The sequence below is a fragment of the Anopheles cruzii genome, chromosome 2 (genome assembly GCF_943734635.1).
Source record: "Anopheles cruzii chromosome 2, idAnoCruzAS_RS32_06, whole genome shotgun sequence".
Taxonomy (NCBI): domain Eukaryota; kingdom Metazoa; phylum Arthropoda; class Insecta; order Diptera; family Culicidae; genus Anopheles; species Anopheles cruzii.
The window spans coordinates 42172910-42199019 of record NC_069144.1 but is presented as its reverse complement, the minus strand read 5'-3'; the positions used below and the strand labels follow the sequence as shown (position 1 = coordinate 42199019).

The window sequence follows — 26110 nt, the reverse complement described above, 5'->3', positions numbered from 1 at the left end:
ATGACGTCGGATTGCGTAATGTTGAATGAAGCCAGTGGAAATGGGAAAAGTTTGAAGCCAGCAGCAACAACAAAAAGTGTGCCATTTTTCAAAAGAAGGCTAATGAACATCGAGTTCGAAAAAGAAAAGTGTTTTTCCATGACTCCGTTCAGGCAGTGTCGATTCCGTAGGGTGAAAATATCATAATCAAGTCCCATTTTTTCTTCTGGTGGCTGACTTTCATTCGGTTTTCCTACACTTCGGTAACTACCGTGTCATGAGCACGCTGTTTTCCACTTCTGGTCCCATCACGGGTTTGTTTGGATGGTCCGATTTTCATTTTATTAGTTCAGACGAGAAAATTTCATTTCAAATACTCATCTGTTCGAGAACGAACATGTTTTTCCATTCGAAATCGCCGACCCATGACTCGCGAAAGGATTCGGTTTTAGTTTTCGTCCTTTTTGATTTACCACACCAATAAAGCCTTTTCGTTATTCAATGGTCTCTCAATGTTCGTGTCTTTTTTATTGCTCGGCGAAAAAACTATATTAGTCTTTCAATAGTTTGTGCCTTGGCAAGGAGCAAAAACCGGGTATCGGGACCAGTACATAAGCCGCACCAGTTACGGGGTTAATTGAATTAAATTATCCACGCCCAGTGCTTCACTACAGCCACCTTTTTCCCCTCTCGTCGAACAGCAACCAACAACAACCGGTCGAATCGTCCTGGGATTGGAGCTCCTGCTGCTGGTACTGGTCGGTTCGGCGCACGCCCGTACCGTGAACCTTACGGCGCAGGATCCAACTCCCAACGCCACCAACGACTCGCAGGAACAACCGTCCGGGCAGCTTCCGCCGGACGAGACTAAAACGGACGGCAGCGCCGGAAAAAGCGTAGTTGTGAACTGGAAGCTGACCTGTGAACAGCTCTGCAGGTGAGTCGCTGACGTCGATTTTTCCAGCGCACGGTGTGTCCTTTTATGGGAACTGTCCTTCGAGTTCTTGGAAGTCCATCCCGAAAGGGTGTTTCATTTCGCGACATTCTGCAAAAAAGAAAAACTCACCACATATTCGCTTATGGTGTGGCGTGCGGCCAGATAGTGTAAAAGTCCTGCCAAAGTCCTGGGACCGAAAGAGCGACAGTGATTGTGACAGTGAGATAGGGCGCGACCGCATAAAGTAAACGCCGTGTGGGCTTGGTGTTGATGGGAAAAGTTTCATCACCATCATCGGGGGCTCAGCACTGGTTCGTTGGTGCTGATTAGGCCACCCTCGGACCACCGTACCTCTGTGGCTCATCGATCTTACCAGTCTCGTGTGTGTGTGCGTGTGCCTCCTCGCTTATTGTTTGGCGCAATAATGTGAAAATTAAAAGCAATCTTGATAAGTGCGAACAACCAGACGTATCAGTTCCATGTATCAGGTTTTGGACCCAACGACGGCGGTTGTTACGGCTCATAAATGCTGATTGATTGATAGGGAAAGGAGAAAACCAATGTTACGTCTTGGATGCTCTCTTGAAGATGAATCATGGAGATGAAGATGGTAACTGAATCACAGCCAAATCACGCCCCGATAGCAATGTGGACCGATTGAACTTCTGAGTCACGGACGCCTTGCCGTCGATAAGGAACCCAACCGTCTGTGGAGATTATCACATTGGATGATAATAACTACAACTAATTCTATTTTTAACATTAACGCTCACCTGGAGACAAATAGTTGCGAATTGCGTTCTAATCGACAGCCTATTTCTGGTTCAGCCTGCGGTTTATTGGCACTTGCTTTATCATTTATATTTCCTCAATCACCTCTGCTATCAAGCACAATAACCATCGTCCACTCATGAACAGGGTCCAACACCATAAATGCTACCGGTTTACAGATGCCGAAGCATTCCGCATCAAGATCCCGCGCCATGACAGCACACATTTGAACCCCAAATACCTTAGCAGATAGTGGAAGTCAACGATTGATCCTCGGCTTGTTGCACGTGTTTCCTGACCGTCTCACTAACACCGTACTGTTTCGTTTTCCGCCGGTTCCGGTTTAGCGCGGGACTTGGTGGTCCCGGTTGCGGAGCGACATGGCTGCGACCCGCAACTACCGACACTACTACGCAGCTGTTCCCGGTGGATGACGAGACAGTCGACGGACTCTGCCCGGTACTCTGTGTCAATGGTTTGGGTAAGTAAATTTACTATCTTAATAGTTGGAATGTAGAATTGCACTCAAAAGCTGAAAGTAACACCTAAAGCACCTCATGCGGAAAACGCATTTTGAAGTTCCTATTTTGAGGAACTTTGTCTAGACAGCGTACGATACGAGAGCTAATCGATGGTCGCGCGACTGTGGGTCAAAAGGCCAATTCGATGACGTCAAAGGGAGCGCAATCGTATATCAAGCAAACCTACAATCCCCGATATGATTGGCATGACTCGAACGAGCCCCACAAGGAGCTAATCTTGCAAATCTTTCCGACCGGGGCTAAGGTGCAGATTCCAGGGGTTCGGGACACAACCGGCCGACAATAAGATGCAGTATCTTAATCCGGTTTAATGTTGTGGCTCAAGATATTGGTTTTGGACAATCTAATTATTGCGACACATTTTGCACGTGCTGTCACTTAAATTATCGCACGGCCATTCTCCGATAAAGCTCTAATCGACAATGAAAGCCTCAACATGACGAGATTGAAGAACGAAATAAAATAAATCAAGACTAGTTCGAGATCTGGTTTGAGTTGTTAGTTCACGATTATTGTTCAACAATCAATTAACATTAAAGAACATCAAAGATTAACACAGAGATATTACAAAAGAGATGAAAATATACTGCGCTACTGTCTTACTTCTGAAATAATAATGTAAAATTGTTCCGTTTCAGGAGTGTCCAAGTGCAGCTGCAAAGGCTACAAACCGAAGGGTCACATCAATCTGGATCTGGTCTGTGTGGCGTTCTGCAAGGCGGCCAACCTGCAGCTAAACGGCTGCAGTCGCTGCGACGGATCGGATGTGGAGGGACACCTTGGCGCAGTGGACAGCATCCAAACCACGACACCGAACTGGGACGAGCTCTGCACGCAGTTCTGCAAAATGGGAGACGGCGGGACATTGTGCAACTGTGATTTGCCACCGTTCTTCTAGGACGACTGGCCAAATTCACCACAACACCCTCACGGCAAACATTTCAGGGCGGTTTCGTTAGTGATTTGGACCCTAAGTTTAATGTTGTCTGTTTTGTGACATCAGCCGCACGATGCAATGGGCGTACAAGAAATAGACCGTACTTTGAAGACATTTAATTATTTTTTGGGGAAAACATTTCGGGGGGAAAGTAACATGAAACTAAAGATACAAGTCAGTGGGTCAAAGGGGGGAACTCTTCATCGTTACATATCAGGCCGGAGTATGCGCGGCTTGCCACGCAGTTTCAGCATTTAAACTCTGCGTTCCTTCAGTTCCACGTTCCAAGTGTTCGTGAGTTTAACGACTAAACGATGGCGGAGACAATGTTTCGACAAACATTTGCCGAGCATGATTGAAACAAAAATGACAAAGATCACTCAAAGGGCTTCCAGGCGATCGATAGATCGAAATAGGCGATCAGATAGGCTAATGCGTGGACCGGAGGGCAGGGTTCCGCAGAAACACAACGAGACGAAACCTTCAGGACGCTACGAGGAGTTAGCTAGCGCCAAATTGATTAGCAAATAATAGTACTGTAGCACACTCTCAGTTCTCTAGGTCTAGTTAGGATTTTGCGTTGACCATTTTGAATCCTGTCAGCTTTCAGAGGACACCCGCGAGAGGCTCAAACTACTCCCTGCGGGACCAATGGGACAAGACAAATGAAAACCCAAACAAACAACTAAACCCCACCCGGCGATCCGGTCTGGTTCCGGTGGGCGTTGGCTACCCTTCCGCGTGTCAATTTGTTTAAGATTAATTCTCTTACGAAACTCTTACGTTTCCTGTGGTGTGTGCGTACATCGACGGAGACGCGCGAGTAACTGAGTGTGTGCGACGAATGACTTTTTTCTTGCGAATTACCAAAAACATCACGTTCATTAGTTAGCGACATACGCTTTCCGCGTTAGAGATTCCTTTCTCCTATCTCCCTGAAGTTCCGCAATAAGTTGCCATAGGAAAGCATGACAAAAGTCACAAGAATCATTCCCAAAACAAGCGAATCATCACCAAACATCATCACCTGAGCATCATCATCTCGATCATTCAGACATTCGATCATAATATCATTCGTAAATTGGCAAGCAGAGAAAGAAATAGGAAAACCCTATGTTGGAGGGGCGAATATAAAATTTCTTTCGAAATTCGATTGCAAACAAATAACAAAAATTGCAAAACGCTGTGAAAGACAATAAATCCCAAATAAACCATTTGGACGAGTGGACGGTGGTAGGTTTAAAATTGTGCTAAACTATCCCAACAAAATATAAACTACACTAAGAGAATGCCGAACGCTTTGACCGATATCTAAATGTTGTGTAGATGTTGTTTGATCGTCTAGCAGAGCAAAGATGTAATCCCCATTACTGAAAACAAGCGCAAAATTGGCGAACGGAACACCAACGTACATCCGCGGCCGGATGTATCGCCCATCGTTCTCATCAGACACAGTTTAAAGTTTCTTTTGCGCCGAGTGCCGATTTCGCTAAACTTCCCCACGAAGGGGCAGTTATCGATGTTTTAGCTTAAAATAGGGTGCTTATACACGACGGAACACTATCAGCGGTCGTTGCAAAAAGAACTGCTAAGTACCCTAATTATTAGCCAAATAAACGGAAAGGATCATAGTGCGACATAATAATGCGTAGGAGATATTAAAATAAATGTGTACAAAGGTAAATGTACGTACAAAAAAACCGCGTTCAATATTCTTCGCTATCATTTTTTGACTTAAAAATTATTTGTATTTTTGCCGTCCATAATCCTGTCGCACAAAAGGAAACGGGGTTCACAGTGATTGTGTGAAACGCCTGAATTTCGTTGCCTCTCAGTGACGGACGAAGCCGCTTCAAGACTTGGAAATTTTTAATAAGCACTTCTGGGAACACAACATTTTTACGCACCTTAAACAAAACTCGAAAATTGTAAATTTCTGGCCATTTGATTTTCAAACCACAAACCGAAACATTTCTCATTTGGTCTCGCTCTCTCGTGTCGAATGCGTTGCTAGCCTGCTCTGTTGCACACGCTTTCAAGAAAGCGTGAAACTAAGGCTTTAGTGTGCATCATCAGACATAGAGGGCGCTGTTAGGAAAGGAGTGCGTTTAGCAGCTTCTAATTTTATTTCGATTTTTTTTCTGTTTTAGAAATTACAAGTTTCAGAAACAGATATCTTGCGAGCATTGAAATAAATCAACAAAATGTAGTTTATGCCTTTGTTATTCTATTAGTACCTTTATTAATAGTATGTTACACTAGTTTTTCTGGTTTATTAATTAGAATTGTTCGTTTTCTAGTATTTTTACGAAACGTTCCTGTGGTTCCATTCATCCCGATCCTTCACTAACTAATCTCTCGTATCATTTCCTTCTATACCATCTAGGGATCGCAGCGAAGGTAAAACTAATTCTTTACACACTTCAGCAGCTCTCACTTGATCGCGGTTTTTGCTGCACGACTGAAACAAAGTACAAATGCAACGCGGATGCTTTCGTTCTTTTAAATTAAAAACAAACAAGCTTCTCCATTCCATGGACGCAACGTTGGTTGGCTTATTATTGACGCTGGCGGTAGCGAATGATACTGATTGCACTTAATAGCCCTCTTTCACTCGGGCCCGGGGCTCGCTAAGGACGGTTAACAAACAAGCAAAATAACGGATCGGGCCACTGCTGTGACGGTTGCTTCTGTTGTGAGATTTTTTAACAAAATTTGTACTGCCTCGGACTTCGGAGTTCGGTATGCGCTTCTTGTAACGTACGGATCGTCCCTTCCAAATGCATCTCTTCGAGACAACAAACAGCCTTCCTTAACTAACGCATTCAAATTCCTACCTAAACAAATCAACCATTTCCTGCATTATCCTAGCGCCGAACCACCAGAAGTTCGCCATTCGCAATGATTCCATTAACTTAGAAAGGCAGTTAGCTAAAGCATTCTTAAGCATTCGTTTCGATCATTCCCTTTTGCGGCCCTTTTCGAATCATACCACTGCACCAATCCCTGCACGTTCACGTCTCACACCGCCTGGTATTTTGTGGTAGTTTTATTATTTCCTTCAGTTTGGTTATGTCCTAGTTTTATATGCTCTTTCTCTCCACTAACGGCTAATTTCTCCGCTTGTTGGCAAAAACATTTCGAGTCCCTCTGCTTCAGCTGGTTTGAGTGAACCTTCGAGAAGTATTGTTTTGCTATAAAGTTATTAAGTCTTTTCTTCCTATTTGACGGGTATACTCGTTACAAAAAAGAAAGACACCCACCGAAAGCTGCGTCCTGTGTTTAGGTTCTCCTCTTGCCCTCATCACAAAGTTTAGTTAAGTTTATCATTACTACCATAAACCGCCTACCGATTGCATAAGCCACGTAGTAAACTTATCCCTTTTCACTTCACTTGGAATCCTTTACGCGCAATCCCATAACGGATTGATGCGATTGTCCAAAGAGGCTAAAGAGTTTCCTCTATTCGCCGGACAAACTTCACCTCTTCACCGTGTTCATAGTTCTCCAGCTGTTTTTTTCTATTATTGCTTCAGAACGTGAATAAGCGAAACGGGATTATAGTCTGAGCGCTGAGAAGTGGTATTAAACATCGGGATAACAGTGACACTGGACCATTAGCAGCAACCAACTTGCAACCGTTGCATTCTTCTCCTTAGCTTCCAGCTTGGCGAGAAAAAATGCCACAACGCGTCGTGAACCATCATGTAACACGGAATGAGGGGCAAAAATGAACGCTGTCCCATTCATTGTTGTTGCAATTGTTGTGAGCAGGAAGAGTTTAAGTTTTTTCTCCGCTGTTACCATGAAAAAGTGTTCCTAAGGAACGCGGGGAGATTAAGATTGAGGACGCATTTTCCGGTACAATGGAACATATCGGCGAACGAGAGGATTAAAACGGTAAAGCAGAGTTCCTCGAACCCTTACTCTGACAGCTCATCGATACGGCAACGAACTGCATGCTCTACCACCTCCAGACTAGGATAGTCCAACTCCTTCACCAGACACAGCGTGGCCGACAGGAGATTGGAGTTCTGAAAAGAACGGATAATGGCAAAATATCAATCTAAACGGCACAAAAACCAGCATCTACGGTGCAGCACATACTCTACTGACAGGTCTTCGGTGCACTCCGGCGAAGTGATTCAGCAGCGCATTGGAGATGACACTGGCGCTATCGTTGAACCGGGAATCGGATCGCCTGCAATCGGGTGGTAAACATTGATAGTAAACAATGGCCAAAATTACCAATTACTAGTACCATACCTGTTCTCATTCCGCCGTCGGTCAACGTCTTCCCATTCGTCCCGCGAATCCGGACCCTTGCCATTGCCATTCCCATTCCGGTACTGGTACAGTTCCCGCTCGTTCACCGTACTTCCGGCGATGCTCCGACGGTTCTGCTGGTAGTGCGATTGACCGTGCGGGCCTTGCTGCTGCTGCTGGCCGTGCTGGCTGCCAGAGTTTTGGCCTCCGTTGTTGTTATTGTTATTCTGATGGTTCGATGTTGGCGACGATTCGTCCCACTCGGTCAAATCCATCTGACTGTGGCGGTAGTGGGCGGGAGGATTTTGCCGTTGATAATCCGACTGATAGTATTCCTGCAAAGACACGATTCTTCAGTAAGCGGTCGCACTTTTTAGTCTGTGGTGCTGTGGTGCATACAAAAATCATTTGTACATGTTTTGTGTGTTCCTTTTCTATTGGTTTATGTTTCGCCTCTACAACCAAAGATCGATAATACATCTCCCACTATTTACATTGCATCTTACGGTCTGTTAACCGTCGTTTTGCTTGCCTGCCGATTCCGTGGCACTGTCAACCGGCTAAAGCGAAGTGCTCTCTTAGTCGCGGGCGTGCGAGACAGATTGGCTTTCGACAAATGGCCGTTGACCATGGCGCGGCGCACCGCGAGGGAAAACGGGGAAAATTACTCAATTGTAATTGCATAACAACGCATCGACAAGACATTGGCGATCGAGCGATCTATGATTACGCTTTATTTACACCTGGAATTAATCGCCGCGAACTACAACTACACGAGCTCCCGCATTAAGCGGCCACTTGGTGCGGAAAGGGAAACTGCTTCGCAGAGGGTTTTCCCCGCTTGTTGCTCCTGGCGGCGCAGTGTATCAGCTTTAAACAAGCGGAACAGGCCGGAACCGGAGCTACGGCGAAAAAAAGTGCCACAATATGCTACAAAACGTTTACACAACATTTTTTAAAACAGCCGCCCCCCTTTTCTAATTTATGCTATCCGATCCGATCCGCCTCTTGATCGAGGGAAGTAAAAGAAAAGCGATCACCAGTAAAGTGGAGAAAATCCAGCAACAAATGTGGCTCGTCCGCGATAAACATAAGTTGCTCGCTTAGGGAAGACGCGTTCCAGTAGTTTAAGCAACAAATTGCACTGCAGACGCTGCACCGATGCACCGGTCCACGGTTGAGTAGCCAGCATTTGACAAAAGGAAACGGCAAACAGCAAAGGAGTTTCCTCCCCCCACAATATGCTCACCTTCATCGAGTGTGTCGACATGCTCGGTGCAATCGGGACACGTTCTCGGTATCCCGATACCGGACTGTCCTGGTCCGAGCCGGGCGACCTCTGGTTTTGGTGCAAATGGCGCGAGTGTCGGTAGTGTTCATCGGATGGTTGTTGGTGGTGCAGAGTGTGAGAGCAATGATTCGAAGCAGAGTAAGGAAACCGAACAACTGTTATTTATGGTAATGGAGTTGGCAAAGTTTACAGTCTAGTCCATTAACGAGTCCGCGATGCGGATCTTCCGAGCACTCGAAAGAAAAAGGCCCGGAAAAGCGTCAGAAAAAGGCTTAAAGGCAGATAGAAGGTAGAAGAAAAAAACCGAAAGGAACAGCTTCCTTACATCGAACTGCTGGTAGGAGCCACGGTGGCTGCTTGCGGTGCAGTGCGATGATGCAGGCGGATTCTGTGCTTGTGGCGGTGCTTTTGACGGTGGTGAGTAGCAGAACTCCCTGTTCGAAGGGCTTCGCTGAAAAGGACAAAGGCGAGGCAAACGGAAAACCGAAAGGTAAAGAGCGTTTTGTGGTGCAGACAAGCAATTACACCCAGAGCCAGAATGAAAAAAAGAAACGTAACCCAAAACTACCATCGCTAAAGTGCACTACGTTCCGATCGTAAATAACGTCCCTAAAGAGCTGCATAAATCATGTACCGGAAAAGGGGCAAAGCATATGATGTCGGGGATAGAAAGGTGAAACACACAGAAAGCATACACAAAATGCACGGTGAACCGAACCGGCCATGCAACAGGCTGTTGTTTCGATGGCGCGCCCGGCGCACGGTCATAAACATTGGTGCAACATAAAACGTCGGTGGAGCAGCATAAAAACTCCTCGTCCAGCCCAAGAGCTCCATGGCATAAACTTGCAAAATTTACAACACAACTAGAGCGCCAAAAGAAACCCCCCCGGAAGCTGGTGGTGCAAGGCTTATGAATGTGTCCACACAGCCCTTGCTCCGCCTCCGAAGTCCATAAAGAGGAACACACTACCGGAAATTTGGGGTTGTGCACAGGATACACAAAGGATGCATTCGTGATTCGAGGTCGGTCGGTTAGGTTGTGATGAAAATAAAGTAACAACAGGAAGCTGCCCTCCCGGGGGGGCTGTGCTGGGGAGAGGGCTTTTATTACCTGCAGCGGTGAGGACGGGAGCGAGGCCCGATCCGCGGGATCACTGATGCACTCGGACTCCGTATTTTCCGGGCTCATCTGCTGCTGCAGCGTCGGCACGCGACGTCGACCGCGTTGTTTTTTTGTTAGTTTCGCGCGAGCGAATTATTTTTGTGTGGAAAAATGGAAGTTTAGTGTTTCACGCCACAGACGCCACAACACACAGAAGGATGTTAGGACAGGACACGGGCAGCATATCGTAGATCGTAGGCGCAGTAGATGGTGGTTGAATATGTGAGGTTTTGTGGATTGTGTTAGTGACATGAAAAAGAAACGAGACAAAGCACAATGAAATTTTTGGCATTTTTTGCAATCGCTCTGGGGCTCAGGCATGAACTGAGATCCGAATGACAAGCACATGGGTGAGACAGGCATTAGATTAAATGTCCATCGGTCAGGTTACTGTCGGGTTAGTGAGCAGCCATGCGCACAATTCCGCGCCCGACTTACCTCAATCACTGGACTCTGCTGACGGTATTGCTGCTGTTGCGGCTGTGACGGAGGCTGCTGCTGGTACGGTTGGGGCGGTGGCGAAGGATCCTCGTATATCTCGTGCCTCGGTTGCGGTTGAGCGACCGGCGCTCGTATCGCTTCGGCGACTTCCTCCGGCGTGACATCGACATTATCGAGCTTCTTGAGGTTTGGCAACGCGCGTAACACTATCTGCCGATAGGTCGGTCCGGCACTCTCCACCAGCGGGTTCTCCTCCAGCCACAGGAATTTAAGTTTCGGAAGATTCTGAAAAACGACACGATGATGTGATCGATAGAGGGAAACGAACGGCGCAACAGACACATACCTGGAGGAAGACCAACTCGTCGATGTCGGTCAGATTGTTCTTCCTGAGATACAGCTCCTGTAGGTTGATACAGTTTTCGAAATCCGCTAGCGTACTGATTCGATTAACGCTGGAACGGAGAAAAGAAGATGGACCATTGAAAATAAGAACCGCGCGAAAACGGTTTGCGGTAAATCGGCTCAACCGGCGGAAGTTGGGCGCGGCCGGCAAACAAGCGGCATTTCCCCGCGACGGAAAGGCCAACCAGTTCGCGATCGCGTAACAGTCGCGTTTCCTTCCACCGCCACAGAGCACGCAGCAGAAACCAATAAAAAAAAAAAACTCGTGCAGTACGGTACACGCGCACGCTTCTTTGTCCATTGGCCAGCATGACCAGAGAAAAAAAAATCCCCTCACGGATCAGTTGCGGACCCGTGGTCCGCACCGGTCTGCATAATTCATGATCGGCATCGCAACAATGCATAAATGGGTTTAGTCGAGAGGGTGTTTCCATGGTCAGAGCACACCGTCGGCGCCTCCGGAGTGCAGCCGGAAAATTCGCTCAAGTTCAGCAGTTCAGATCGGAACCCGACTTCCTGCGTGCGCCCCATTGTGCGGGAGGAATCGCGACCCACAATTGGGCCAATGTGCGCGCAGATTTTTCCAACGGAAGTCATTAGTCACGTGGCGTACATCGCGGCGTTGATTCATTCCAGCCGCCAGTCTTTGTATTAATGGCCATTACCAGGCGATCATTGTTGAAAGGCGTTTCAACAATGATCGCGGCGTAAACAAAGCACATTGTTTTGATTTTATTAAATTATAAAATCTGAAAGACGATTTATCCAATGAAAAATATTCTCAGCGAAGCGTGAATAGTTAGTGGCCATCCCCGGTTGTGTTTCACCGGGCATTCTACCTTAATCTATCTTTTCTACGCTCTGCTTCAATTGAAACAAAGAAAGAGATTCAAAAACTAAGAATTCAGATACCACTTGCAATATTTCAAGCCACATTTTTACAATTAATGATGTTGTTTTACAATTAAAATTCATAGTTATAACGTAACTAGTGAAACAAAGTTTATCATCGAAACATTTGCATAATATGTAGAAATATGTGTATATCTTCCTGTGGAATCGCACTTTCAAGATGATGAATATTAGCTGAAGGTTCTCAGGCTATTAAATTACATACTGATTTAAATTTGTGTACAGCTATTTGCATAGGTAAATTTAAAAGGTGCGCAACAAAGTGAATTTAAAGTTTGAAGCTTGAAATTTTCGATTTTCCACAACTAATTCCAACGGTTTTGCTTGATATTATATTGGAACTGGAGTAGATTTTTGTATTAAGGTAATATAGACGTGATCTACTATTTATTTATTTTGATGTACAAAATACTGAATTCAAGGAATACACGATACCGAATTCAAAAGACATAATATTCTTTCACATCTTGTAAGACGGTCAACATCTTGAAACATTGAAAAGCTACTGATGAAGAGTGTTGAAAGGTCATAAAAATGAGTCCAAATTCTCAACATCTCAACTACAAATCCTCTTCTATCCGCTAACAATATTCAACAAAAACTGCAATCAGAAGGAAAAGTAGGAACCCTTCTGTGCATATTATCAAATCACTGTTTCAACTTCAATTTTTTTCATAAAATCTTTTGTTTTGTTGAAAATATTTCCCAATATTTTCCATATTATATATCCTCTTCAAACACACGATTTATAACCGACGGGAAACAAAAGATCCCTGATTATCGCCCACAAAATGCTGAGAAGCTGCTAATAAGTTTTTCTTGACAGCTAAATGGTGGAAACCAGCGCGCATAAGATTGGTTAGCATGAAACTAATCACTTCCTTTGGGGGGAATGTGTCGGCTTTCTGCCGAAGCAGAAACGAACCAGACTTGGGGACTGATTACCAGACGACAAAGGAAGATAATGCCGTTCTCACCGCTTCTTCAATGGCTCTGAAACACTTCTCCCGGGACACATTCACACCGACACTGGCTCCACGGCAATTTAGCTCGCCCCAAAGCGGTTCCTCCTCGTTCCGATATTTCTTCCAGCCGAAAATACGTCTCTCCAGCACCATTTTATCGAAGCCCTCGGGCACCGAAGGCAATCACTAAACCGTTATTCGCCGCCATTTGTGGACTCGTGTGGAAATCCAACGCCAACGCGCCACGAAGAGTGCCGCAAAGGGCTCTAATGTTCGCTGGGCATGCACATCGAGACCCAAGGCTGATGAGCCCTCCTAATCATGATGACCGAAGGGAAGCGCACCTTTCGACGGGTAGTTAAGTCGTTCGGCTGCATTTCTTCGATCGTGCCCGGCCGTAGGTGATTGATCATCGGAAGGGCATCAACCAGCGATAAGCGGCAGGGAAAGTGAAACGTTTCCGTTCGATCTGTTGCTGGTAAAAGGCGAAAGGTTTGGATGGCTACCTGCCGACCACTAGTAATTAATTCATGCGTGCATTCATTTGCTTGTTAGGATAGATGTTGGCCACTTGGCTGCTTTTTATTATTATTTCGAAATAGACTTGTTCAGAGGACAGATCCCTATATTATGTTAAACCGATTAAAGAAACAAAAAGTCGATGATATATTTAAACTGTTTTCCCCATATTCGGTTCAAAGCTCGGTTAGCGCAACGAACGGGCTGTGCCCACTACAACATAGCTAAATGCTACGCTCTTCATGCAGCGGATTTGTTGCCCACGAACTATGTAGACCATTACTCAGAATGACGTAATCAGAAACGTGGGCGAGCTTATGTTTAAGGCTCAAGCTTCAAATGCTTGAGGCAATAGGTGTAAGCTCTCGCTTCTGTGTCCGAAGATCATTGAAGGCACTCTAAGAAGGAGCAAAAAATCAACCTCCGGCCGGACAACCACAGGGGAAAGTAACACATTCTCGGACACCTTCAGACCCTCGAAATCGTCGACAGACGTACTGCTCTTGTGCCTTGGGTCAACGGACCGTAAAACTGTTGCACAACATCACTGCGGCTCGTGCGCGCAGAACACGCCAACATCACGCAAGCGGGGCCTTAGCGGGTGAGCATAATTGGGTTGCGCTCCGCGACACCACGCGACCGCGACCGGGGCCGCCACAACCAACCGACGACACGCCGACGGTTTTTTTTTCGACCCGGAAATGTGGCTGTGTCCGGCTCACAGTCATCGGTGGTTGAAGCTTCGACGCCTAGCGTTCGCTCTCTTTCCTTACTTGCTTAGCATAAAAAGAGAGAAATAATTAATAATTGGAAACTCATTTTATACTGCAACTCTAAAGTAGGGCTTTATAAGTACAGCTTTCCGCTTTTCTTTATTTCTTGCTGTCGACTTTACTTTTTTCACGTGTGTTTGATTTATTCCCTCGGTTTCGGACTTCAGCCGGAACACCGGAGCGAAGTAGGTTTACCTGGTGCCCTGACCCACCCCTAAGCCCGGTGGTATCAATTTCAAGCCGGCGCTTATGCAACGCCCAAAGTTATTCAATGACCACCCGGACGAGTAACGCTGTCGGTGGAAGGCTTTGGAAGGATTTATTTGACGTCAATTAGACTTCGGAAAAGTTGAGGCAACAAATAATGATAACTTATCGTTGGACCTCAAGTGTGATAAAAAAGAACAGGGCGATAAAATACTATTTCGAAATCGTAAATTAGAGTGCCAAAAGTTTCCTTTTTTCGCTCCGTCCTTTGATGGCCAAAGTGTGCAAATGGCCCGAAATAGTCGGCACGTAAGTAGAAAGCGCATCTCAATCGGCGCTGAGCGACTATTTTTATGGCTTCGCCGATTTGTGCAATAAACTCTACGCTACGCTACGTTGGATATGACATCTTCATAACTTTTGTGCAAAAAGCCCGCGAAACGAGGTCGAATAAATATTTTAAACATCTTCGAAATGCGCGACCGACAAGTGCGCTGAGCCATGCGATCGAAGCATATCTGTAACAGTTCCAGCAATCGATAGCATTGAAATGCGGTTTCCTTCCAACGTCCGACAAGTACGCGAGGCACGCATATCGTATTGCTGTTCCGTTGCACAATCAAATCGATTCGTGCCCACGAAGACTGCTTCTTTCATCAAATGCATGATTATTTCAAGCAAATCATTGCGGAACAGAACCGTGCACTGACAGCGTCCCCAAAAGGGCACAGTTCCCCGAGGACACGGTACGATGATTAGTTTGCAATGGAAGTGATTACTTTTCCATAACGATCGCAGCGGAAAACTGTCCCCAAGATGCATCGTCGTCTATTAAATTGCACGTTTCCATTCCCTCACGTCCTGCTGAATATGTGATGAAGCCGGCGATGATTGGACGACTCGGAGCAACCGGAAGTTGAACGCTGCCAACCGGCCAGACCTCGGTTGGCAGCGTTCCGAAAGTGGAATGAAAGATCGTTATGATGCTCCACGGGCTGGGTTTGGCTGTGGACACTTTTTTAAGTCGGCGAGGATCGTTCACAACGGAAGTAGTCGTGCGCGGAGCTTATTTATGGTCAAAGCAAGCAGCCTCCTATCTCTTCCGTATCCCATACATTGCAGGGTAATGGTGAGCCACATTATCTTCACATTACCTCGTTTATCGCCAATGCTGCCGCCCGGACGCTAGTAAATGGTTTGCTGCCATTTGGGAAACGGGAAGAGATAAATTCCTTATCCGGCGAGCGCCGCAACATATGCGAACACTGTTTTATGATCCACCCGGTGGTGCAATGAAAGGAAATCGACATCCATAGCGTAAAAAAGCGGCAGATCTTCAAATGCAACTTTAATTCCGTTACGGACCGCCGCTGGGGCCGAAGCAGAAGTCCCAGAGAAGCAGCAGAGTCGGCCCAACGGATGTTACTCGATCCACTTGGTTTCCAAAAAGCTGTCGATTTCCGGACGAGACTCCGGACGTCGGAGAGGAGAGTAATTTTCCGAGCGCCAACCACACATGTGATACCGGAGCACACCGGAGAGAGACGGCCAGTGCTGCTGTTGCGAGTACTTTTCCTACGCTCCGATGCGATCCGTCGAACAAGGAGAGTTCCAACATAGTTATGTTTTCACTTCAGCATTATTTTTTGTCACAAAATAAACTATGCATGGCACACATATCCAGCGATGCAGCTTAGTTGCAGGGCCAGGAAAACCATGGGTGATGAAACCGACGTTTTAATGATGGTGAGAGCAGAGAGCTCTTCGCCAGTTTTGTTCCGCACAAGTCCTTTTGAATTTACAACAAAATTATCTGCTGATGACACACATTACACAAAATTACAACCATGAATAAATTCCTGCTATCAAATGTAATTTCTGAATGCGCATAATCACATCTTTCATCCTCGTAAGGATGAAATAAGGAAGTGTAGCGAGGCACCCAACGTGCCACTGCCGGTGCCCTGAGACACGAATGGGAACTAACAGCCAACTACCAACACAAAAATGGAGCTGCTGCCACTTGCTGTACTTCTGGTTCAACCGGAAAGGGTTATGGCATTAACATATCAGCTGTTAACAACACCGCATACGATTAGCCCACATTGGCCCCAGCGACCCTGATGAGGCCCGCGCTCGGACGCTCCCACTGCACACCACGCGCCACGGCGCTGACGACAGCAACCGCGTTGTGTTTTACTTATTTTGGAAACTCCCAATCCGGTGGTCAACTTTTCGAGCCAACGATTGTAGGTGGCAAGAAGTCGGCCAGGGTTGACCTTCGACCGACCGACCGATGGGCGGTAATTGTATGTTTGCATTATTCGGCACATAAACACCCACTCAATCGTGGGGACTTTCTGTGGGAGAGACAGAAGAGTAAGTAATACCGCCGTGCCAGAGAGCGCCAAAAACTAGGATTCCAGCTTAGGGTTGAGTTTGTGACGTAGGGTCTCAGCTTATAAATTCAAGAACCGCGCTTCGACCCTTACCGAACCCAAATACTGCTGCTAGAGGGTGCCTCCTGCTGCCACCTGGCAACCCTTCCGCAACTCACGCTACCCATCGACTGGCTAAGGTCAGTGACATTAAAGCGTCTTGTTCCTCGCTTAAACTCAGTCTACGGCCGGCCTTAAGGTTTTCCTCCTATCATAAAGTTTCCGTCAATTGAAAATGCTAAAAACCCTTAAGCCCGGGCCTGATATAAACGTCAAAAAGGGTCGTAATTACTGGCTGACCGTCGGTCAAGAATGGCACAATTCTCATCGGACCCGCACAGTGGAAAAGAGTGAGGAGACCCAACACAATTCACAGTATTACGCGCCGTGAAAACTTTTATCAGATTATTATGTTTGCCGTGCATTCCCGGGCGGTGTGCGTGTTTCATCGTGCCTCTTTTACTATGCTGATGCCTTGCGCCTGTTCATTGAGGAACATTTTTCTCTACCGAACCACCCATACACCCGGCAAACCCCGGTGCCGGTAGGCAGCGGGCACCTCAAAATCGATGGCAAACGTAAGTAACCTTAATTTGGTATTCATAATTCATTAGTTGAATCAATATTTCTCTGTCATTCCGGTGCGTGTGACCGATTGCGCCGAACGAACCAACGGTTCGAGAGTACTCGTGGGAAGAAAAAGTGTCGCTAACCGGGGCCTCGGCCACTTGTTTTGGGCCACAGACACAGACCACCCCGACCCGGGCGGGGGGACATTTGTCGAAAGCCGAACTGTTATGTGCTCGATTGGTGCGTGAGAACCAGAGCTACGAACATTGCGCATTATGAACACTGATGGATGATGACGACGATGACGGCTGGAAAATGACAAACGATTTGGCGGCGTCTAATTGCCGGGGAAAAAATGTAACCACCTTGCGCTTGGTCTCTCTCTCTCTCTCCCTTCCTCTCTCTATCGGTCTATCTCGGCGCATAAAAGGCTCAGTGGGAGTGAATGAGAAATCAAAAATGTATTCCGCTCCGGATTTGTGGTTCAAATCTTCCGAAATGGCGTTTGAAAAATGTTCTCGTCCTCATGTTCTCGTGTTAAGCTGCGACAGAAAAACCAAACTAAATAGTGTAAACAATTCATAATCCATACCGCGGAATGGATCCCATCTCACGTGCGTGAATAAACATACTCCTACATGACTCGCAGTGACTGTGAGTGTATCTTGTGCCAAAGGTTTTACTTATTCAAGGCCAGCACCGCCTCCCATATAAGGCCGCGACGGCCCCGGACAGGAGTACGCTTCCCGGTCGCGAACGACTGTTTTAAACAAACCCGCCGCCATCGATCGCCGAACGTCGGCAATCGTTGAGACGCAATAAAAACTCCTGATTAATGATCGGTGCGGTCTTATGCAAGAATCGAACCGACAAAAAAAAACATTATCAAGCAAAATGCCACTCACAGTGCGAAACAAAAAAAGGCGGAATTCACAACCCGTTTTCGAGTTCGCGAGTCAAATTTTTGCTGAAACGATCGCGGTTGATTGTTTATACTCCTCGATCGAAGTTTCATGATTGATTAATTTGAAGAGAAGCAAACCGTTCCAGGGGAGGGGTTGGTGAGCGAGGGAGCGGCCGCCAGTCACGCGCCTTTCGTCTGCGGTGCTTCATTCACAAACATTGCGTTTCGACGATCAACACACTGACCAGCCGCTGATACGCCGATGCGGGTCTCGTATTTCCGTTTCCCCCATAATGACCCGCTAATCGGTTGTTAACTGTGTCTGACGATGTGGTGCGCTTGCTTTTTTTTTGTCGACCGTCCACCGTGACACAATTCCCGTGATGTTGTAAGGTTTACACACTGTGCGTGACACGGTGTCAAATGTTTGGTGCAACAAATTGGATTGCGATGACTCTATTAACGGAACTCGGCCGGCGGCTACCAACGACCTAAGCAACGCTGAGCTGGCGGATCCTATGCGCCGGGGGTTGATGGCGTAATCCCATCATTTTACTTGTGCGGCGGTTTGTTTTACGTGCTAATTGAATTTTCAATTCCACCGCTTTGTGGATCATTAAAATGTTACGAGCCATTCGGTGGCCCGACACAACATAAGAACCCCGGCAATCGAGGATTATGCTACGGGAAAAGACATAAAACTACTAGCCCAAGTTGGGCACCCTTGTGCCTAAGTGGCCATTCTCTAGCAATCGCCTAAGACTTTAACAGACACTCTAAATTAATTGTATCGCCTCGCCGCGAAACAAGTGAAAATTAAGGCTCCCAAAACCCAACGTCTTGACCAACGCCAACGCACGTCAAAAGCACAGGCCCCATGACTAAGCCCCCTCCTGTGCGAAACCTGTTCCCCGCGCGCGGCACCGGACGGAGCGCCAAAAAAGGAAAACTTGTGGCGGAGCTTTTGAAACTTTAGTTTCAAAATCAAGGTTGCAGGAGGAGGACGGCACGGTACGCGATGCCTCTCCGGCCTCGCGTAATCCGACATTGTCGTCCGAAACAAGTTTGCCCAGCCGGGGAGTGCCGCGTAGGTGGCTCGTTATACAGGCTACTACCGACGGGTGGGAGACTGACTAGGCATTAGTTTCTACACAAATTTCCACACCTTCCGTCGGAACGCGGCGCAAAGTTTGCAAAACGAAAAAAGAAAAACCGCGACCGCGGAACACCTTCCGCGCGACGAGACACAACGAACCGGTTTGAGACGTGCGCTCGATTGCGTTGGATACGTTGGATCCTGTTGCGATTCCGACGGCGGCCGACCCGACAGGAGTAACACTTTCACTCCGATGTGGTCTGGCGCTATCGTGATCGCGAGGCTTATGTTTTGTGATGAAGATACCCCATTTGTGGTGGCCAAAGGCTTCTTCCGTGGTCGTGGCAGAAGGAGGGAATCGGCCCTTTTCGTTTCGGGCCCCGAACGCACCACCACGAGTCACGATAGCTTCAGTTGATATGAGTTCGCCCAACTTTGGCTATTGAATTTCTATTCATTTATTCATTCCTGACGTTGGTATGCATGGTAATGGCGTTCGCCCTAACGAGACGGCGGCCAACGACTTGTGGTCTGCGGTATGTTGCAGCATAGTAGCACAGTGTTTGGTATGTGCCAGTGGGTAGCCAGTGGTGAGTGAACTACCACGAGCTTTCATTCATTAGATCATTAGAAGCATAAACTCTTAAAGACTTTTATGATGCAAATAAAATTATGTAGATACGTTTAAAAAGAAGTACAAAATTACCAACACTAACACTACCAATGGCCACAACTTTGCTGCAAAACGCGAAAATGATAAATTAGGAAATAATCATCAAGATAAGCGAATGCACTTGGTGCACAATCAATCAAACAATCTTGACTGCCGCCTTGCAATTATGCCAATTGCTCAAATGTACACACTTATCACTTGTTCTCGGAGCCCATCAATTATGCTCGGCCCTGCCAATTAGCGAGCACAAGCTGCTCAATCCATCCACGCCCTTCATCCACACCCGCAGTCCCTCCTCAGCAACTCAGCATGACTTAAAGGCTTTGCCAGGCCCCAAAAAAATACAAAGCTGGTTTCGTGAAAACAATCGCGTTTTTGCATTCCTTATCAATCACCAGGCGCAAGTCGGCCTTGAGGTCGGCAAAACGCTCCCCCGCCACCAGTTGCACCCTTTCTTCCAAGTCCTCATTTCCTCCGCATTCCATCGTATTTCCTTTTCTTTATCGATGCCCGCGCCCTCAGACTGATATCATTTTGTTATCGTGCCCAACACCGGAACGTACTAGAGCGCGGGTTGTTTTATGGCCAGTAAATGAGTCTTTTTAACGGTGGCGCCTTGGCGCACACACCTCGCGCGGTGTTCTGCTGTGCAACAGCGGGACGACGCGTTGGAAAGCGTTCTTTTCGCGATTCGTTGCGCATGAGAAGCGGGCGCTAGTAGCGGCCGCGGTTGGTGAAACCGCTGGGCGCGCTAGAGAAATGAGAAAATTCAAAGGCAATTAGTTAATACGTACGATCGAAGGGCGCAAAACCGGGGCCCAATAAAAAAAAATGCGCGAAGGAGACAATAAAACATATGTGAAGTGAACGAGAAAGCGCAAACATTGTAAGGAACTGGGCCAAAAAAAAGGTGAACCGGGCTAGTGGCGCTGACTGAGCCGGGAGTGACTGAGATTTAACATAAAACGTCCTTTCAAAGCCCGTCATCAGATCGTCCCCAACCGCAGCCGGCCGCTGACGATGGCGCACGATGACGGTGCGCATAAAACTATGCAGCTTTTATGCTTGTGGTCCCCAATCGGACTGACTTTCGCCTTTCGCCGAGCAACATCGAAACAAAATACACACACACTCATCTAACGCTCGGTGGGCGGCCGGAAATGGGGCCAACTGAAAAAAGGGTGAGCAAAAAGACGTCCGCAAACAAATCATATTTGATGTTGGCCAATGCCATGCCAGGTGTCGGCGATTCAGTGGAGCCAGTGAGTTGGCTTTTCTCGCTGCCCACAAATTCGACTGTTTTTGCAGCACGAGCGACCGAGAGGGTTGCATTTGTCACGGTTTTGTCCCTTTCGTCGGGTGTGTTCCCATTACTCGCTAACCTTAATTACGGTTGAACGTGTGAACATGGGAACGCCACAGCCGTCCCGGGCAAGGATTGTGCTGGACGCTGAGTGGCTGAATTTTTGCTGAACTCGCACTCCGGCACTTAGCAACCTACGGTCGTGGCCTTGGATTCAATTCCGACGTTGATTTGTGAGCCAGAATAATGTTAGTTTTCAATTCGTGTTTTCGCCTGTGTCCACATTTTGGCCGTACATACCCTTCGGAACGAGTTCTACTGGGTGGCACCCGGAATCGGGAAAAAAGAGGAGATAAATTCATTTCGTTAAACTAAATGAAGACATTGGACGAATTAATACATTATGAGCCCACGCAGTGTTGGGTGGTTTCCAAATGAATAGACGTAGTCATTAGCGTTACCGGCCTTGGCTTTGACAAATAATAACACGGTCAACGGCGTGACATTTCCTCTGTCGCCAACATCCTAATGGTGCTGAACACGCCCGTTTCAGGGTATCCTATCGTCTCAATCAACGCACCGCCGGGAATGTCAAGCGCCATAAAAACATAACCGGACCGTTATGTTTCCGCATCCAGAAGGGGTCATTAAGGAGCAAGAAAGCGCCACACGATGGCCGGGGTGTTTTATCGAGCGGGAACTTCCTTACATCGTTATTAGTACAGTCCGCGTACGTTCTAATGGACGATTAGTAGCGGTTCAAAAGATTGATGAGCTCAGCTGAGCGATAATGATGCTTTTAACTACGAACCATTTTTATATAATAATAATTTAAATCTTTCAGCAGGTTTTCTAAACGAGATACTGAAACAAAAAGATATATTTTCTTTAAAAAAACTCTCAAAGTATTGAAGAGAAAGTTGTTTAATCCGTATTCATGAGCCCTTTCAATGACGTGGCCATCAGCAGCGTACAGGCAAAGTCCATACAATGGTTGGGTGTGACATCATCGCGAACTGCACAAAAGCACCTCGGCCAACCCGGTGACCATCTGAAAGCAATCGAAATGGCGAGAAAGAGCACACGGTGGCACCGTCTAAGTGGATGATTATTGCAGGTGAGCGTACAAAAATGTTCACGGCAACAAAAACGAGTAAATTGCGTCCTGGGTACAATTTTCTCTAAATTTGATTCCACGACGGGCGGATGAGATCATCGATGACGACCCGTCCACCAAGTCGGGCACCAAGCCGGCACCAGCACCAGCAGCCCCAACTCCCAGTATCGATCGCATTCTACGGCGGAAAAGGTAACCAAGTGTCTTATATGGCCACAGGATCGGTAGTTTGGGCGTTAAGCTGAAGGTTGGGGTTTTGCAAAAGTGCCGCAAAGCGATTGCTGGCCGGCGGCCGTTTTCCCATTGCCAAGTGCGCAATCCGTGGGAAGAAGCTTTAGCCGGGCGCAACCATTCCTGGCGGCCGCCACACTTAATGCCACGTGGGCCCACCGTTCGGGGTTACGCCAAAAGGCAAAGAACGTGGTTCCTCCTCTACGCCCTAGTATTCAGACGATGGTCAAAAGTCGTTCGAAAAAGTAATAACATCCGCTTCCAGCAAACGGGGACCGACAAAAAGAGGTCATTCCAGCATAACACAAAAAAACGGAATGGCCCGAAGCTTTGGCGGAATCTCGTACGGTTTAAGTGTTTGCGAGGATGTTACTTTGAATGACTTCTTTCGAATCTTATGGCAGTCCTTAGTATTCACCCAGCATCTTAGATTGGTCCACAGCTTGCAGCTTTACGGGATTACAAATGGATTAATGCGCTTAACGGCAAACTGAACGGTTTACTGAAAACTACACCAAACCGTCGTGTCGCTATTTGCAGCAACACGTTTCACATAAATAGCATGATTAGCACAGAACGTTGCGTATCGCGTGAAGCTTTACGGCAAAATGACCGTGCCCGTTAGATCATCACAGAAACTGCTGCGAGTGGAAACGAAGAAATTCACTCCTAGAACCCACTTAAGCCTCATTAACACAATGCTCATTCCGGCCAATGCTTCTTCGTTAGCTTTAAAAAATGTGCCTCCGTGGCGCGTATGCTCCAGGGAACCCTTGCCGACACGTCATCTGGCGTGTGCAAAAGGAAGTGGGTTCGTGAGGACCGCGTTTCACCACCACTGGCGCATTATTTTAATTTAGTATCGCAATAAAATTCATCACCGCTCACCACCGACCGTGGTGATAGGCGCTAGTTTCATCGAGGCGTTACGCTCGGCTCAATGCTACCTTTGAAGGCACGAAACTATGCTCAAGGCATTCCCTTAAATGCTCCCTTCAATCTTTGACGCAGGGATGGGTTTTCTGGCTAAGTTTCGCCCATCGCAGAACACTTCCGTGTTACGCCGCCTTTCAGAGAACGCAAAGCTCGCCGCCGCCAAGGTTGCGTGACTGCCGGGCGGGTGTTACCTTATCGAAAAAGTTTTTCTCCAAGTGGCAACCGTAAGGAGAAGCGCCCTCGTGGCTAACAAGTCCCCCGAGTGCGCTTAGCAAGTGATACGATAGAGTCGTTGGCGGGTTTTCACGCGCACGGAACCGACGATCGTAAGACCAAGAACAAACAACACTCAAGGTGCTTCGCTTCAGCGGTCCTTTGATTTTGCTGCTTCAGACCCAAAAATATTAACGTCGCGTTATCAGGATGAGCCGCTCCGAGTCCGGTGGCAGACCATGGCCTTGCCTACGCCATAATACCGGTTCCGATTAAGATTAGCTCACCTGAAAGCTAGCACCTCCACGCCACGCATGCGCCGAATGATGGAAACGTCGCTCAGCTCGCTGCCCCTGGAAAAGGAAAAGAAAAGGAGAAATTCATTCAAACTTGTTGCGGCAAGATTTATGCTATCGGCCGGCGAATATCGACCACGTGATAGGCGCACCAACTTTTTCGCGCCAAATGATCGGTTGGCGAGAAATCGAAAGGAAAGTAGCAACCTGCAAGCAGACTGCAACAAGCGGCATCGATGTTCGCGTTGTTGGTTGATAAAAAAAGGAACATGTTACGCGGCTGATAACGCTGATGTTTACGGTTGCTCGGAAAAAGGGTTTAGTGAAGGGTGTTATGATAAACACCTTCAACGATCACGTGGGGCATCGTGCGAATCATCAAAACGAACGAAAGGAAGAGAAATCTTGCATTACCAGCAGAATGTCCACACAAGGTTTCTTAAATCGTTATACAAAAATACACACCAATTTGCGAAACGTTATGCAATCTTTATTCGAGTCAAATTGCGGTAATGTGAGGGCTTCGTTGAGCGATCGGTTCACAGCCAGCAACTCTATCGTGAACCGCACGTTGGCAAACATTCGCGATCAGCCGACCTTTCGCTGCGGTTTCAATTAACTGAAATCCTGTTTCGAATGGTTCCGCAAGCCACAAGTCTGCACACGGAACCGGTTGTGTGGCTGGCCGCATGGACACAGGCGCACTAACAACGGCTAACGGAGAACTCGAGCCGCGGTACTAAGTTTGCAACATAATGTTGCAAAATGGCCTCACCTACGAAAGAGCCCAGCATCTTGCCGTTTTCCAACCACAATGATTCGATCTTTAATCCTCAATTGAATTCATTAATCGAAAACAGTTTTGCTAGTTCGTACCGAAAATTACCATTTCTAATGGAGCGATCGTATCTTAACGAGGAGTTTTGGAGGAAACCCCTTATCATCTGATCTACAGTTTCAGGTATGATAAATCGTAACCTTTCCACGGCCGCGCCCATCCCGACTCATGGCCTGGGACTCGAACGCAGAAGAGAAGAACGCGTTGCCTACGAAGGTATGATCGCTATCGCTTTGTGCCTACGGGAGGTGCGAATCCCCCCAAGACGACGCATCTGTTGAGACACCCCACGTCCCACACTTGCTTCCCACTGCCAATGAACTTCCCACCGAGGGTTGCCTACGTTCGGGAGGTACGTTTCGCCTCTTCGGGACCCAGTTTGTAACGGTATCGTGCCGGGGGAATGCATGTGGAGTATGCGGTGCGCAGCAACATCGCTTCTAATGAGTGTGCGTGTGGCGGCTTTGGAATAATTTTCTGGAAACCACAGCAACCTTTCGGTTGCCAACGTTGAGCGTGGTTCTAGAGACCGAAAGCAATGGATGGGAAAGGCACGCTGATCAAGAGAAAAAGTGCGAACGGTGAAGAGTTCGAACGTAAACAAGACTTCGCCCGGGCGTCGTGAGGCCCGTGGTCTCAGTTCCTTATGCTTACCAGCAGTTCAGCTTCTTGATTGCGCCCAGATCGGACTGCTTCGACCGGGCAATCACCATTTCCTCGGTCAGCCGCGCCATCGTTATTATGTTGTGTGGCGCCTGCGGAGTTTTCGCCTACGTTGGGGGAACTGGACTTGTTCACGATCGGGAGAATCGGTTCTCCCCGTTCGCTCTGAATTATTTCTATTTATTTTTTGACTGATTCAAATAGCTTCCAGGACACTATCCTAACGCACTTGTCGCACTCTCCTCCACTCTCTGGCCACTGTGAAGTGTATTTTCCTTTTTTTTGTTATTTACTTCTCTCGTTCACTCGGCCACCGAATCTCGATTTGCTCGCGCTCTTTCACTCGCACGGCGCTGCTCATTTATATGCTCGAAATCGAATCACATCGGGGAATACAGACGGAAGTGGTTAACGCTGATGTTTCCCTCGACACTATTTCCGAAGCATATTACCATTTTCCACCGCACTAGGGCTCCCCGAAACGCATCGAAATGGTGCCACACACACGGGGGCGCGGGCTACTTTGTTTCTGGTAGACTTTGTCGACGAAAGCCGAACAGATTTTCTAGTGTGGCTGCCGGGTAGTTGTAGTTGGCTCTGAAACCTGTGCGACTCCTCGGCGAATGCTGACCAGCAGCACCAGAATGTGGAACCTTTTGCTGCTTCGCTGTCGTATTGCACAATCCTTCTCACGAACCACTAGAAGCGGCGAATGGCAGGAA

General features: G+C 47.4%; 2 protein-coding genes across 3 annotated transcripts; one reads left to right on the top strand and one right to left on the bottom strand.

Annotated features, from left to right (window-relative positions):
* LOC128279087 (uncharacterized) lies at positions 1-4854 on the top strand. The gene is made up of 4 exons (XM_053017809.1): positions 1-15; positions 681-916; positions 2035-2168; positions 2868-4854. Exons 1-4 carry the CDS (start codon positions 1-3, stop codon positions 3125-3127), a joined length of 645 nt encoding a protein of 214 aa, XP_052873769.1. The 3' UTR covers positions 3128-4854.
* A 535-nt stretch (positions 4855-5389) lies between these two features.
* Positions 5390-25966, bottom strand: LOC128269147 (nuclear transcription factor Y subunit beta). 2 transcript variants are annotated; one of them, XM_053006523.1, is made up of 10 exons: positions 25380-25966; positions 23879-23944; positions 10676-10784; positions 10327-10614; positions 9838-9921; positions 9049-9174; positions 8682-8771; positions 7433-7767; positions 7274-7367; positions 5390-7200 (listed from the first exon to the last, which is right to left on the bottom strand). In XM_053006523.1, exons 1-10 carry the CDS (start codon positions 25457-25459, stop codon positions 7090-7092), a joined length of 1383 nt encoding a protein of 460 aa, XP_052862483.1. In that variant the 5' UTR covers positions 25460-25966; the 3' UTR covers positions 5390-7089. The 2 variants fall into 2 exon arrangements, with proteins under 2 accessions (XP_052862483.1, XP_052862485.1); XM_053006525.1 differs by lacking the exons at positions 5390-7200; positions 9049-9174 and having other exon boundaries at positions 7256-7367.
* Positions 25967-26110: the final 144 nt, after the last annotated feature.